The sequence below is a fragment of the Heterodontus francisci genome, chromosome 13, assembly GCF_036365525.1.
Source record: "Heterodontus francisci isolate sHetFra1 chromosome 13, sHetFra1.hap1, whole genome shotgun sequence".
In the NCBI taxonomy this organism is placed as follows: domain Eukaryota; kingdom Metazoa; phylum Chordata; class Chondrichthyes; order Heterodontiformes; family Heterodontidae; genus Heterodontus; species Heterodontus francisci.
Genome location: NC_090383.1, coordinates 87,649,428 through 87,664,313, shown reverse-complemented (window position 1 = coordinate 87,664,313; position 14,886 = coordinate 87,649,428). Strand labels below are relative to the sequence as shown.

Here is a 14,886-nt window from a genome sequence, read left to right as displayed (position 1 = left end):
ACCTGTGTAGGCCCCATCAGTCTCCTGGCCAAAACCAGAAGGGAACAGCAGCTGGCTGGCAGGCAGGCAGGTGTGGAATGTCAAGCAGCAGGAAGTCACTGCCAAGGACTGAAGGAACAGTCCCTACAGCAATGAGGCAAATGGTTGGGAGGGGGTTCAGGAGGGCCACATGAATGAACAGAGAGAAGCCCAAGGCAGGAAAAGCCTACTCTTTCTTCTGCAGCCCTGAGGAGCACCTGCTTATACTGACTTCACAAGCAAAGTATAAAAAAGGAAAACGTCTTACCTTTTGGGGCCTCTTCTAGTCCAGCTTCTCACTTGATTGGTCTGGTGAGAAAGCCACAACAGCTTTCCTCTGGTTAAAATAGCAATCAGAGTTCCAATGATGTCATTGGAACTCTATCTGCATGTTTAAAGGAGGACCCCACTGGCTTTCGCTGCACATCCCTCTTGCTTGTTCTGACGACCAGATTAAGATCAGAGTCAGAAGCAAGAGAGGAGGGGCTTGGCAGGTAAATCCCAAAGGTGAATTTAAATGCCTGCTTGCTTGGTTTCCATGGGGCAGCAAGGTTAAAATCCCCCAGTGAATGGTCTTTAGATTGTAATGGTAATGTATCAGTGGGTGGAACTGGAAACATAACATTGCACAATACATTGAAATAGTAGCGTACCTCATAAACGTTACATGGCATTCGCTGATATAACCCTGAATAATTAAAATTAATTCCAATTAGCAAAAAACACATTACTTTTCCCCTATGATAAACGGAGAAAACATATTTGCACTTTTCCATGTAGCTAAACAGAATTTCCAAAAAAGCAATCGCACCTGATATATTGCCATTTTCCACCCCGAGGACAAGCCTAATTCTTTATATCTTGTCCTCAATGGAGGCAGGAGGTGAGTTCCAATCCATTATATGGTTGGTAGCTTCTTTGAGAGGGGAAACCTGAGTGTTGCGAGTTATATGGTCTTTTGCCCACGACCATTGTGCAGCGCCTCTCATTAATGAGTATTGCACATTAAAATGATTTGAAATGAAATTGTAAGTCAAATAAACTTGGCAAACAAACCCACCCTGCACCACAATTCTATATATGTAAAATTTTAATCTGTGAACAGTGAAATGACCCTCAACGCCACAGAATAAAATAAATATTTCCTTGCAGGACAATGTTTGTGTTAGTTTGGAATCTCATGAATTAATTTTTTTGAAGCAGTCTCCATACCTGCTTCGTGCATTTCCTGGTTCAAACCATTCCAAATATTGGAAACAGTGCAATAAGTTTAGTTGACATTGCACATGGAGGAGGCAACCAATTTAATGCATATTAAGTACTATTCAGTATCTTATAACAAGAGTTACTTTTCAAGTACCTTATTCAGGTCATCAAATTTTGTTAACCTTCTGTTAGAAAATGAGTGCCGCAACATAGTGGTTATGTTACTGGACTTGTAATCCAGAGTCCACAATAGGTTTGTATTCCCTGGAATTTAGACGGGTAAGAGAGGATTTGATTGAAGTTTTCAAAATATTAAGGGCAACAAATAGGGGAGATAAAGAAATGATTTCTGCTGGTTGGGTTGTCTAGGACTAGGGACATATTCTAAAAATTAGAGCCAGAAGGAGAGAAATTAGGAAACACTTCTACACACAAAGGGCAACAGAAGTTTGGAACTCTGTTCTGCAAATGGCAATTGATGCCAGATCAACTGTTAATTTTAAATTTGAGATAGATATATTTTTGTTAACCAAAGTTATTAATGGGTATGTGGGGTTAGTCACAAATCAGTCATGATCTCATTGAATGACGGAACAGGCTCGAGGGACTAAATAGCCTACTCCTGTTCCTACGTACAGAACAATAATCTGGAGACGTGACTTTAAATCCCATCACAAGAGCTGGAGTAATTTAAATTTACTGAATTAAATAAATCTGAATAAAAAGCTAGAATCAGCAATGGTGACCATGAAACTATCGGACCGTCGTTAAAATCCATCTGGTTCACTGCTGCCCTTACCCGGTCTGGCCGATACATACTCCAGACCCACAGCAATGTGGCTGATTCTTAATTTCCCTCAGAAATGGTCGAGCAAGCCACTCATTTACATCAAGCTACAACAATAAACTGTAATCCACATAACTGCAGTGGTTCAAGATGGCAACTCACCATCACTTTCTCAAAGGCAATTAGGGAAGAGCAATAAATGCTGGCCTTGCCAGCAATGACCACATCACATGAATGAATGAATGAATGAATGAATGAATGAACAAACGTATAGAAATGGTTATTTCAACTACAAAGAAAAATGTCACACAAACATTGGTATCTTGTTTAGGAATTAAACTCTCCAATAAAAAATCATTTACAAACAACAAAATCTGGGAAATATGCAGATCTGCCAGCTTCTGTAAAATGACAAAATAGGTTAACAGTTTGGGTATAAACCAGGGTTGTCCAACCTTTTCAGGTGGAGGGCCGCATTACGATTTTTGCTCAGCCCAGGAAGACAGTGAGCAAATTTCGAAAGATAAAGGCATTAAAAATTTATCTTACTAATAAAAACAACAAACGTGCATTTTTGCGAAGAAGCTTTAAATGAGAAGACTAATGTATTGCCTTACTTTCTTGTCACTATACTGAAAACTGATTTAGTGACATACCTGACATTGTTTTTGATTGTATTAGTCAATCTCTGCCCACACACTTAATGTAGCGATGCAGAGTATTCTGGATAGATTTTCATCTGTCAGGAGAGACCGTGATCTCTCTCCGCATGTGTGTGTCTCGTTCTCTCTCCACCAACCACCCACCCCACCCCTCCAGGATGAGGGGACACAGATTGAAAGTTTTGTGCAAAATATATAAGGGGAATATTAGGAAGCACATTTTTACATAGCGGGTGGTAATGACCTGGAACTCGCTGCCCACAAGGGTGGTGGAAATGGAGACAATCAATGATTTTCAAGAGGAAGTTAGATGGCCACCTGACAGAAATAGACTTGCAGGGCTACGGGGATCAAGCCAGGGAGTGGGACTGACTGCATAGCTCCGCGGAAAGCCGACATTTTCTCGTTGGGCCGAATGGCCTCCTTCTGTGCTGTAAGCAAATGGCTCTATGACTCACTCTCCCCCTCTGTCCCTCTCTCGCTCTTGCCAGCCCTCCCTCTGTCTCTCACCCTCGCCCTCCCTCTCCCTCCCCTTCTCCCTCCCTCTCCTTCACCCCCTTCCCCTCCCTCCCCCTCCTTCCCCTCCCTCTCTCCAGCCCCCAATGTCTTCTGTCTTCCCTGCTCTATGTTCCCTATTCCTCGTTCAGTCTTGCCGGTTCCCCATTCAGTCTTGCCGGTTCCCCATTCAGTCTTGCCGGTTCCCCATTCAGTCTTGCCGGTTCCCCATTCAGTCTTGCCGGTTCCCCATTCAGTCTTGCCGGTTCCTCATTCAGTCTTGCCGGTTCCTCATTCAGTCTTGCCGGTTCCTCATTCAGTCTTGCCGGTTCCTCATTCAGTCTTGCTGGTTCCTCATTCAGTCTTCCTTGCAGCGGCCAGATACTTACCATGCCTGTTGCGTCAAGCGGAGGCGGGACCCTGGATACAGGACATTTACTAAATAGTGCGAAAGCAACATATGCAGCCGATCCCAGGGTGCCTGTGCTGCATTCCACCAATCAGTGTTAACGCTGCCTGGGCAGCTCCTGTCAGTCACAGGGAGTCATAATTATAAACAGCACAGAATCAGGCCCTTCGGCCCATCGTGTCTGTGCCGGCCATCAAGCACCTATCTATTCTAATCCCATTTTCCAGCACTTGGCCCGTAGCCTTGTATGCTATAGCGTTTCAAGTGCTCATCTAAATACTACTTAAATGGTGTAAGGGTTCCTACCTCTACCACCCATTCAGGTGGTGTGTTCCAGATTCCAACCACCCTCAGGTAAAAAAAAATTTCCTCAAATCCCCTCTAAACCTCCTGCCCCTTACCTTAAACCTATGCCCCCTGGTTATCAATCCCTCCACTAAGGGAAAATGTTTCTTCCCATCTAACCTATCTATGCCCCTTATAATTTTGTATCCATCAGGTCCCCCCCTCAGCCTTCTCTGCTCTAAGGAAAACAACCCTAGCCTATCCAGTCTATCTTCATAGCTGAAATTCTCCAGCCCAGGCAACATCCTGGTGAATCTCCTCTGCACCTTCTCCAGTACAATCACATCCTTTCTTTAGTACAGTGACCAGAACTGTACACAGTACTCCAGCTGTGGCCTAACTAGCGTTTTATACAGCTCCAACATAACCTCCCTGCTCTTATATTCTATGCCTCGGCTAATAAAGGCCAATATCCCAAATGCCTTTCTAACCACCTTATTTACCTGTGCTGCTGCCTTCAGTGATCTATGGAAAAGTACACCAAGGTCCCTCTGACCCTTTGTACTTCCTATGATCCTACCATCCATTGTATATTCTCTTGCCTTGTTAGTCCTCCCAAAATGCATCACCTCACACTGGAGTGACCAATCACAGACAGGGGGCCTCTGCCTGTCAGACACAGGTCCCGCCTACACCTGCCACCTGACGTACAGGAGAGCAATGAATCGGAAACGAGTCACAGGCAGATTGGCGGGCCAGATGGAAACCTTCAGCGGGCCAGGGTCTGGCCTGCAGGCTGTATGTTGGACAACCCTGGTATAAACCCTTTGTCAGATACTGACTAATCTGCTGGCATTGCCAGTATTTTCTGTTTTTACTTTAGAGTAGAGTTTTCATAGTTTTTTTTCTTGTTATTCAGAATTAACATGAGCACAGCAAATTTAAAGCCCATTTAGATAGCATAAGATGAAGCCTTTACAGCGAAAAGAAAAACCCCAACATTTTCACACTGTAATCCTAAAAAACTTTTGATTAAAGACTAAACTTTGGAGTTGTCTGGAGAGGAGTCAAACATCTGTGTATCATAAATGAATATTCCATTGTGGATACGCTCTTCAAGTCACAAATATATGCAACCAAAAGTTTGGCACAAAAATGAGCAAAAAAGCTCAAGTCAGCACACTAAGATAAAATAATGTTCAATGCTGTAAAACAGTTATAAATTTTTGATATTGTTAAATCAATACAAAAACAAGCATTTTCTATTGCATGTTCTTTATCTACAGCTAGAGCACTTCAAGTTAAAAAATCAATTGTATGTATTTCTATATGAGTATTTTCTAGAAAGAGCCTCACCTTTACCAGGTGATGTTTTTCTCATGGAGGCCGTCTGATCTTCGGACAGGGCTAAGCGTCTCAGTACATCAGCCAAGGCTGCTTTCAGCACTGTGATCTCATCCTCCTGCTGTTGGACCCTTAACTCAAGAGATGAAAGGCGGTCTTGGACATCAGATGTGCTTGCACCAGAGATGCTATCGTCTATATAAAAAAAAGAGGGGAAAAATTGCATTGCAGATTGAATTTAAGGAAGTGGTTTTCTTTTGGCTAAAAACTTATGAAAATTTTTTAAAATGAACTCCATAAAAAGAGTTCAGAAATGAATATCCACTATTTAATGAAGGAAGATTTAGATAGTTGGGCTTGATTAGAAAAGTGGTTGCATTAGCCAATTGAAGTTTTGATAAGTTTGTAGTTAAATGATGAAGACAGACAAACTGTAAAAGTTTAAAAACTGAGGGATATAATGTTAAAATTGGGGGGGGGAAAAAAAGACTCAGCCGGAACAGAAATGGTTTTAGACATATGGAATAGGTTAGCAAGGAATCTCATAGAAGTAAATAATGTAAGCTGTTTCAGAAGACAGAAAGTTGCATCTCTGGAAAGAGTATCATATGATGAGATAAATTTAAGATCAATTAAAAAAGGTTTGTTAAGCCGAATGGTATTTGCTTGTTCGCATACAACAGGATGAAACTTTTAAATTCCTTCATTCCCCTCCTATAAAAATGTCAACAAAAATTAAGTGCTTTACATTTGAATTTATATAAAGCATTTCACAACCTCAGATTGTCAGAGAATCAACCACAATGGCTTCTCTTCACACTCCGCTACCTTTGGACTCTCCCAAGGATCTCCCCTTAGCCTCCTCTTAGTTCTCATTGACATGCTGCCCCTCAACAACATCAGACGAAAACACATCATGCTCCAAATGTACCCTGATGACACCGAGCACTACCTCCCCACAACCTCTCTTGCCCCTTCACTGTTATGCAATATGTCACACTGCTTGCCCGATGGTGAGCAGAAAGTTCCTCCAAGTAAATACTGGGAAGACTGAAGCTGCTATCATTGATCCCCACTGCAAACAGCCCTAGCCACCAATTGCATCCCTCTCCGCAGTCACTGTCTGAGACTGAAACAGACCATTCGCCAACTTGCCGTCCTGTGATCCGGAGATGTGCTTCTGACCACATATCTGCCCCTACTTATACCTCCACAACATCATCCTTCTCTGCCCCTGTCTCAGCTCATCTACTGCAGAAACCTCACCTATGTCTTTCTTACCTCCAGACTTGACTATTCCAACACGCTCCAAACCAGCCTTATTTTCCTCCCTCCATAACTTGAACTCATCCAAAACTCTGTTACTCATATCCTAACTTACATCTACCAGCCCTGTGCTCACAAACCTACATTGGTTCCCAGTCTGGCAACACTGTGATTTTAAAATTCTCATCCCCTGTTTTGAATCCTTCCAGGGCCATGCTCCTCCCTATCTCTATAACCTCCTCCACCTTGCAACCTTTTGAGATCACTGTGCTCCTCCAATTCTGGCCTCTTTCACGTCAAGTTAGCTAGGGCTCCTCAATACCACACTTGGTCAAATGTTGCCTTGATATCAAGGGCAATCACTCTCACCTCACCTCGAGTTCAGCTCTTTTGTTCATGTTTGGACTAAAGCTGTAATGAGATCAGGAGCCAAGTGGCCCTGGTGGAACCTAAACTGAGCATCAGTGAGCAGGTCGTTGCTGTTAAAGCGTTACTTGATAGCACTGTCGTTAACACCTTGCATCACTTTGCTGAAAGTAGACCGATGGAGCGGTAATTGGCAAGATTGGATTTGTCCTGCTTTTTGTGGATACCTGAGCAATTTTCCACATTGTCAGGTAGATGCCAGTGTTGTAGCTGTACTAGAACAGCTGGGCTAGGGGCACGGCTAGTTCTGCAGCACAAGTCTTCAGTACTACAGCCAGGATGTTGTCAAGACCCATAGCCTTTGCAGTATCCAGCGCCTTCAGCAGCTTCTTGCTATCACGAAGAATGAATCGAATTGGCTGAAGACTGGCATCTGTGATTCTGGGGACCTCAGGAGGCTGAGATGGATTAAACACTCGGCACTTCTGGCTGAAGAGGTCGCAAAATGCTTCAGCCTTCTCTTTTGCACTGATGTGCTGGGGTCGCTCATCGTTGTGGATGGGAATGTTTGGGAGCCGCCTCCTCCTCCAGCTAGTTGTTTAATTGCCCACCACCATTCACGGCTGGATGTGGCAGGACTGCAGAGCTTTGATCTGATCTGTTGGTTGTGGGATCATTTAGCTTTGTCTATTGCATGCTGCTTTTGCTGTTTGGCATGCACGTAGGTCTGTGTTGCAGCTTCACTAGGGTAACACCTTATTTTTAAATATGGCTGGTGCTGCTCCTGCAGTCTTTATTGAACCAGGGTTGATCCTTTGGCTTGATGGTTATGGTAGAATGAGCGATATGCCAGGTCATGAGCTTACAGATTGTATTTGATTTCAATTCTGCTGCTGCTGATGGTCTGCAGTGCCTCATGGATACCCAGTTTTGAGCTGCCAGATTGGTTCTGAATCTATCCCATTTAGCACAGTGGTAGTGCCACACAATACGATGAAGGGTATCCTCAGTGTGAAGACAGGACTTTGTTTTCACAAGCATTGTGCGGTGGTCATTCCTACCACTACCGTCATGGACAGATACATCTGCAACAGGTAGATTGGTGAGGACAACATCTAGTAGGGTTTAGTAGGTCTAGTTTTTTCCTATTAGCCCTGTTACTTTCCCTTTTCACTTCACTACTACACTTCCTATATTTCTCATAATTAGCTCCAGCTTTGTTTTTTTTTAATTCTTCCACAGGATGTGGTCATCGCTGGCTAGGCCTAGGCATGCCCATCCCTAATTGCCCTCGAGAAGATGGTGGTGAGTTGCCTTCTTGAATCGCTGCAGTCCACGTGGTGTAGGTGCACCCACAGTGCTATTAGGAAGGAAGGAAGGAAGTTCTAACTTTATCATATCCACCCCATTAAATTTCAGTTTGGACTTGGATACAAACATACCAACATACAAATTAGGAGCAGGAGTAGGCCTTTCAGCCCCTCAAGCCTGCTCCGCCATTTGATAAATCATGGCTGATCTGATTGTGGCCTCAACTCTACTTCCTGTCTAACTGCTATAACCTTTGACTCCCTTGTCAAAGAAGAATCAATTTAACTCAGCCTTAAAAATATTCAATGACCCTGCCTCCACTGCTCTCTGGGGAACAGAATTCCACAAACTAACAACTCGCAGAGAAAAAAAATTCTCCTCACCTCCGTCTTAAATGGGAGACCTCTAATTTTTAAACTGTGTCTCCTAGTTATAGTCTCTCCCTTAAGGGGACACATCCTTTCAGCATCCACCCTCAGAGTCTTATATGTTTCGATAAGATCACCTCTCATTCTTCTAAACTCCAATGGACACAAACCCAACCTCTCCTTATAAGATAACCTCCTTATCCCAGGAATCAGTTGAGTGAACTTTCTCTGAACTGCTTCTAATGCAATTATATCCTTTCTTGGCAGGACCGTATCTCCAACGCAGAAGTCCTCGAGGCGGCCAACATCCCCAGCATATACACCCGACTGAGCCAGCAGCGCTTGAGATGGCTTGGCCATGTGAGCAGCATGGAAGATGGCAGGATCCCCAAGGACGCATTGTCCAGTGAGCTTGTCACTGGTATCAGACCCACCGGCCGCCCATGTCTCCGCTTTAAAGACGTCTGCAAATGCGACATGAAGTCCTGTGACACTGACCACAAGTCGTGGGAGTCAGTTGCCAGTGATTTCCAGAGCTCGTGGACAGCCATAAAGGCGGGGCTAAAGAGTGGCAAGTCAAAGAGACTTAGCAGTTGGCAGGAAAAAAGACAGAAGCGCAAGGAGAGAGCCAACAGTGTAACAGCCCCAACAACCAATTTTATCTGCAGCGCCTGTGGAAGAGTCTATACTCTAGAATTGGCCTTTATAGCCACTCCAGGCGCTGCTTCACAAACCACTGACCACCTCTAGGCACTTACCCATTGTCTCTCGAGACAAGGAGGCCAAAGAGAGAGAGAGAGATTTCTGAACACTGTACTGGGCTTTTTGTGGGGAAAAAAAGGTTTTTCCAATACCAGGTCTTAAAACTCAAAGTAAATAAGAGCATATTCTGTTCAGGACTGTTTACTGCATAGAATTAAATATCCACATTCTTCCTCCAAGCAGTTAATTCAAAACACTTGAATCCAGACTGGGATTCCTGTAAACAGACATTTCTACACAAAGCAGAAATGTAGTCTGCCCTCTTACAGTTCAAGTGAAATTATCCAACCACCTACTAAAATGCATTTTATAGCAAATTGGCCTTGTGAAAATACTAGAAATAAACTATGGACCACAGTTGCAATGAGCTGAGTGCCAGGACAGTTTTAAAAAAAAACCAATTCTGCCCTGTTAATTTATTACTGCAGAACTGATACTAATTTCATGTTTGTTTCATTACAAATAGCTTTCATAAAGAACCTGATCCAAATACCTTAACTGCCATTTTAGTCTGTAAAAGTTCAGAATGGCAAAACATAGATGAGAAATTTAAGATGGAAATCCTAGACAATTTAGAGTGTGTTAAGGCAAAGGGCCAATAGATGAATGTCATCCAACATTCCAAAGACTGAAATGTGCACTGTACTGTATTCCACCTCTCTTAAGTTTCATCCTAGTTACATAAACAGCAATTTCTAGACAAACCATTTCGATATCTCAACCACCATAATTGAGACACACTTACAGGGCACAACTGGAAGCCTCGCCAAAAAAAGCATGTTTTGTTTCTGCACATTCACAGTGCATCTCTTTTTGTGAAGTTTCGGCAGTCTCTGTGCTGACAGCAAAAGATCAAGAATATCCTTCTATATTTTATGTTTTATTCCCATTATTAAAAAAGTTTGATTATAAAACTTGAAACTTGTGTTCAAATTCCTCGATCTTTCAGTATCTCTGTAACCTTCTCCAAACGTAAAGAACTCAGCATTGTTCCAAATCTGGCCCCTTACATACCCCGCCACCACTTCCTTCACCTCCCCAACCCCCCAACCATGCTTTCAGCTTTACAGGTATAAGCTTTGGAATTCCCTCCCCATCTCGCTCTCTCCTCTTTTGAGATGTTTCTTAATGCCTACCTCTTTATCCAAGCTTTTAGTCACTCATCGTAATATCTCTTTCTTTGGATGGGCATAATTTTTTTCTGATTATACTCCTGTCAAGTACCTTGGCACAGTTTCCTATATTAAAGGTGCCATATAAATGCAAGTTTTGTTCGTGTGGTTGTTGAATAGTTTGCTGGCAAACAAATTAACAGCAGAGCATTGTGTCAGGATGCAGTTCTTCACAGAAAAAGTAATCAATACATGGAATGCACACTTGGTGAGACTGGTGTAAGTGAAAACCCTGGCTTCATAAGGGCAATTGGATCCTGCTTTGGACGTCTTTAAAGTAATTTGGGAAGGACAAACCAACATGGATCAAATTCCCTTTCTCATGCATAATTATCTTGTAACATCACAGCTAAGCCCTTTCTTGTCCTCAGCCATCTAACATTGGTCATTAGACAGCAATCAGGAGTGAGAACCTTGGCTGACATTCCCTCCCTACCCTGCAACACTGGTACACTACTGCTGTGCCTGCCAAATCAGCAGAGACTGGTAACTAAATGCCAGACTTTTTTGATTGACTTCTACAATAAATTGCGGATTTTGTATAAACTTTTTCACAAACACAAAATTAATTTTACTGTTATAAACATTTCAGCAGGTTAACTGTAGAACAGTAAACAACATGCTGAAAAATCAACAGGAACAAATCTTCCATAATAATGGTGTAAGCTGATGAGTGTGCCCTTCATTATGAAAACATGTTAACCAATTCTGCAAGAGAATACTAGATGGAGGGGATCCTTAAAGAAAAAAAAATACACAGAAAACCATAAAAACAAGAAACACAGTCATACAAGCCGAGTTACAAACATCAGGGGCTAAATTTGGTAGCCTCCAAAACTGCTTAAGCCGCGATGTTTGACTGCAACGCAGACAAGTGAACTTCACACTACCTGCTGCTTCAAATGATTTCAGCATCCAGTCAGCACGAACTGTGTTGCTGATCTGCTGGAAGCCCGAGTAAGGGGTCAATAACATGAGCAGCTAGCACCAGTTAAAGTCAAAAGTCAGCAACTTGTCCATGGTAAATATTTTGTGGCCTGTGGTAATTTTAAATGTCTTGCTCCAAGCCTTAAAACGTGTTTTAAAATAACCTAGCAGCCAGAATCTGGCCCGCCGATGATTTCTATCTGGCCGCCAATCCTCTGTGACTGACAGCGGGCAGCCTGTGTGGTGGAGAGAGGGTGGGGGGGGGGTGGGGGGAACGGAGAGAGAGGGAAGTAGACAGGATTTTAAACTGAGTAGTGGGGGCAAGGGAAACTAATTTCGGAAGATATGGTAAATCAAGAAGGTACAAAGCAAGAGAGAAAGGTATTAGAATCATAGAGTCATACAGCACAGAAACAGGCACTTCGGCCCATCATGTCCGTGCCAGCCATCAAGTACCTATTTATTCTGATCTCATTTTCCAGCACTTGACCCATAACCTTGTATGCTATGGTGTTTCAAGTGCTCATCTAAATACTTAAATGTTGTGAGGGTTCCTGTATTAATATGGGAAATGATAAACAGACTGTGTCAGGAAGGGACAGAGCGTACAAATCTAAGAGTAAATCAACAGATAAGGCTAGAGGTTACAAAAATAATAAAAGGACACAACTAAAGGCGCTGTATCTGAATACACGTAGCATTTGAAACAAAATAGATGAACTGGCAAATAGAAATAAATAAGTACGATCTGATAGTCATTACAGAGACACGGCTGCAGGATGGCATAGATTGGGACCTAAATATTGAAGGATACATGGCATTTCAAAAGGACAGGAAGCTAGGTGGCAGGGTAGCTCTGTTAAATAATGACAGTATTAGAGCAATAAAGAGGGATGACCTGAGTTCAGGAGACCAGGATGTAGATGCAGTTTGGGTGGAGAGGAGAAATCAAAGGCAAGAAGTCACTTCTGGGAGTGGTGTACAGACCACCTAACATTAACCACATTGTGAGACGGGGTACAAAGGAAGAAATAATGGCAGCCTGTCAGAAAGGTACAGCAATAATTATGGGGGATTTTAACCTACATATAGACTGGAAAAATCAGATGGGCAGAGGTAGCCTAGATGTTCACAGAATGTTTTTGGGATAATTTCTTGGAACAATACATTCTGGAGCCAACCAGAGAACAGGGTATACTAGACCTGGTATTGTGCAACGAGATAGGAATAAGTAATGACCTCACAGTGGACATAATATGATTGAATTTTACATTAATTCTGAAGGAGAGAAGAGTGGGTCCAAGACTAGTATTTTAAACTTAAATAAGGGCAATTATAAGGGCATGGATAGAAGATTGGTCAGCTAACAGGAAACAGCAAGTAGGCATAAATGGGTCATTTTCTGGTTGGCAAGATGCAATGAGTGGTATGCCACAGGGATCTGTGCTGGGGCCTCAACTTTTTACAATTTATATATATGACTTAGATGAAGGGACCGAAGGTATGGTTGCTAAATTTGCTGATGACACAAAGATAGTTAGGAAAGTACCTTGTGAAGAGGACATAAGGAGGCTACAAAGGGATATAGATAGGTTAAATGAGTGGGCAAAGATCTGGCAAATGGAGTATAATGTGGAAACGTGTGAAATTGTCCACTTTGGCAGGAAGAATGAAAAAGAAGCCTGTTATCTAAATGGTGAGAGATTGCAGAGCTCGGAGATGCAGAGGGATCTGGGTGCCCTGGGGCATGAATCATAAAAGGTTAGTATGCATGTACAGCACATAATTAGGAAATCTAATAGAATGTTATTGTCTATCGCGAGGGGAATTGAATACAAAAGTAGGGAGGTTATGCTTCAGCTATACAGGGCATTAGTGAGACCACATCTGGAGTACTGTGTACAGTACTGGTCTCCTTATTTAAGAAAGGATGTAAATTCATTGGAGGAAGTACAGAGAAGGTTTACTGGACGAATACCTGGAATGGGTGGCCTGTCTTATGAGGAAGGATTGGACAGACTAGGCTTGTATCTGCTGTAATTTGACAGGGTGGATGTGGAAAGGATGTTTCCCCTTGTGGGAGAATCTCGAACTAGAGGTCATTGTTAAAAAATAAGGGGTCGCCCATTTAAGACCAAGATGAGGGGAATTTTTTCTCTCAGAGGGTCGTGAGTCTTTGGAATTCCCTTCCTCAAAAGGCAGTGGAAGCAGAGTCTTTGAATATTTTTAAGGCAGCGGCAGATAGATTCTTGATAAGCAACGGGGAAGGAAGGTTATCGGGGTTAGGTGGAAATGTGGAGTAATCAGTTCAGCCATGAACTTATTGAATGGCGGAGTAGGTTCGAGGGGTCGAGTGGCATACACCTGCTCCGAATTCATATGTTCACATAGGAGAGGGCGCACTGGAGGAGATGGTGGTGTGGGGGGAGGGGTGGGGGGAGAAAGGCGAGATGGGGGGGTGGAAAGAGGGACACGGGGGGGGGGGGGGGGGGGCGTGTGTGGAAAGAGGGACACGGATAGAGGTGGGGGAGCGAGAGGGACACGGATAGAGGTGGGGGAGAGAGAGGGACACGGATAGAGGTGGGGAGAGAGAGAAGAGGGGAGCATAGGGGGAGAGAGAGAGGGAGAGGGAGGGAGGGAGGAAAGGGGGCGAGAGAGATCAACACCAAGATCACTCCTGATCGATGTACATCTATCTGAATTCTCTGCATCACTGCAGAAAAGTGTGAACCTAGACATTGTCTTCTCGTGCATTCAAAAATAATGCCAGGTATCTCACTAAATAAGGCAAAACGTGTTTTAAATTGGACTGAATTTTGATGGCATTAGTTTGGTCGTTTACTTTATATGCAGATTAACTGCCTCCTGTACATGGCTGAGTCAATAATTTTGTCAAATGTCCCTAGTACAACATGTTGTTGCCTATCCCTGGTTAAGGTTAGCCTGCACCTTTGAAAGGAGCGATGCAATGTGGCTGCAGCAGATGTTAGCAGTCCTGTGGGAACGGAATGTGACTTGGGAAGGACAGAAGAATGGCACAACATGGGAGAAAGCAGACTCCAAGGTTTTAGGACACTGATATGGATGCCTTGGCCAAGGAGGTGCAAAAGAGTTTCTGTATCTTCAGACACATGTTCAGAAAGAAAGCAGTGGGAACAGATAGCTGCAGAGGTCTATACCAGGAGTCAAGCCCTGAGGACCTCGATGCATTGCTGCAATAAGTTCAATGACCTCACATGAACAGTCAAGGCCAGGGAATGCATCTTCAACTGCCATATCCTGCCAACTGCTTCACTAGGCTCAAACATTGCTCAATTCATGATACCTCCATCACTCGTAGTGCCATTCAAGAATTCTTGCTATTGAGGGAGTGCAGCGAAGGTTTACCAGACTGATTCCTGGGATGGCAGGACTGACATATGAGGAGAGATTGAGTCGGTTAGGATTATATTAGCTGGAGTTCAGAAGAGCGAGAGGGGATCTCATAGAAACCTATAAAACTCTAACA

The 14,886-nt window shown here is 43.3% G+C and overlaps 1 protein-coding gene across 6 annotated transcripts in view; it reads right to left on the bottom strand.

Moving 5' to 3' along the window:
• Positions 1 to 14,886, bottom strand: part of LOC137376482 (echinoderm microtubule-associated protein-like 4) — a 465,004-nt gene that overhangs the window by 226,669 nt on the left and 223,449 nt on the right. For all 6 annotated transcript variants that reach the window (XM_068045141.1, XM_068045140.1, XM_068045139.1 and 3 more), the window contains one exon: positions 5,219 to 5,401. In XM_068045141.1, coding sequence (XP_067901242.1) covers positions 5,219 to 5,401 — 183 coding nt within the window. The remainder of the gene's footprint in view (positions 1 to 5,218; positions 5,402 to 14,886) is intronic.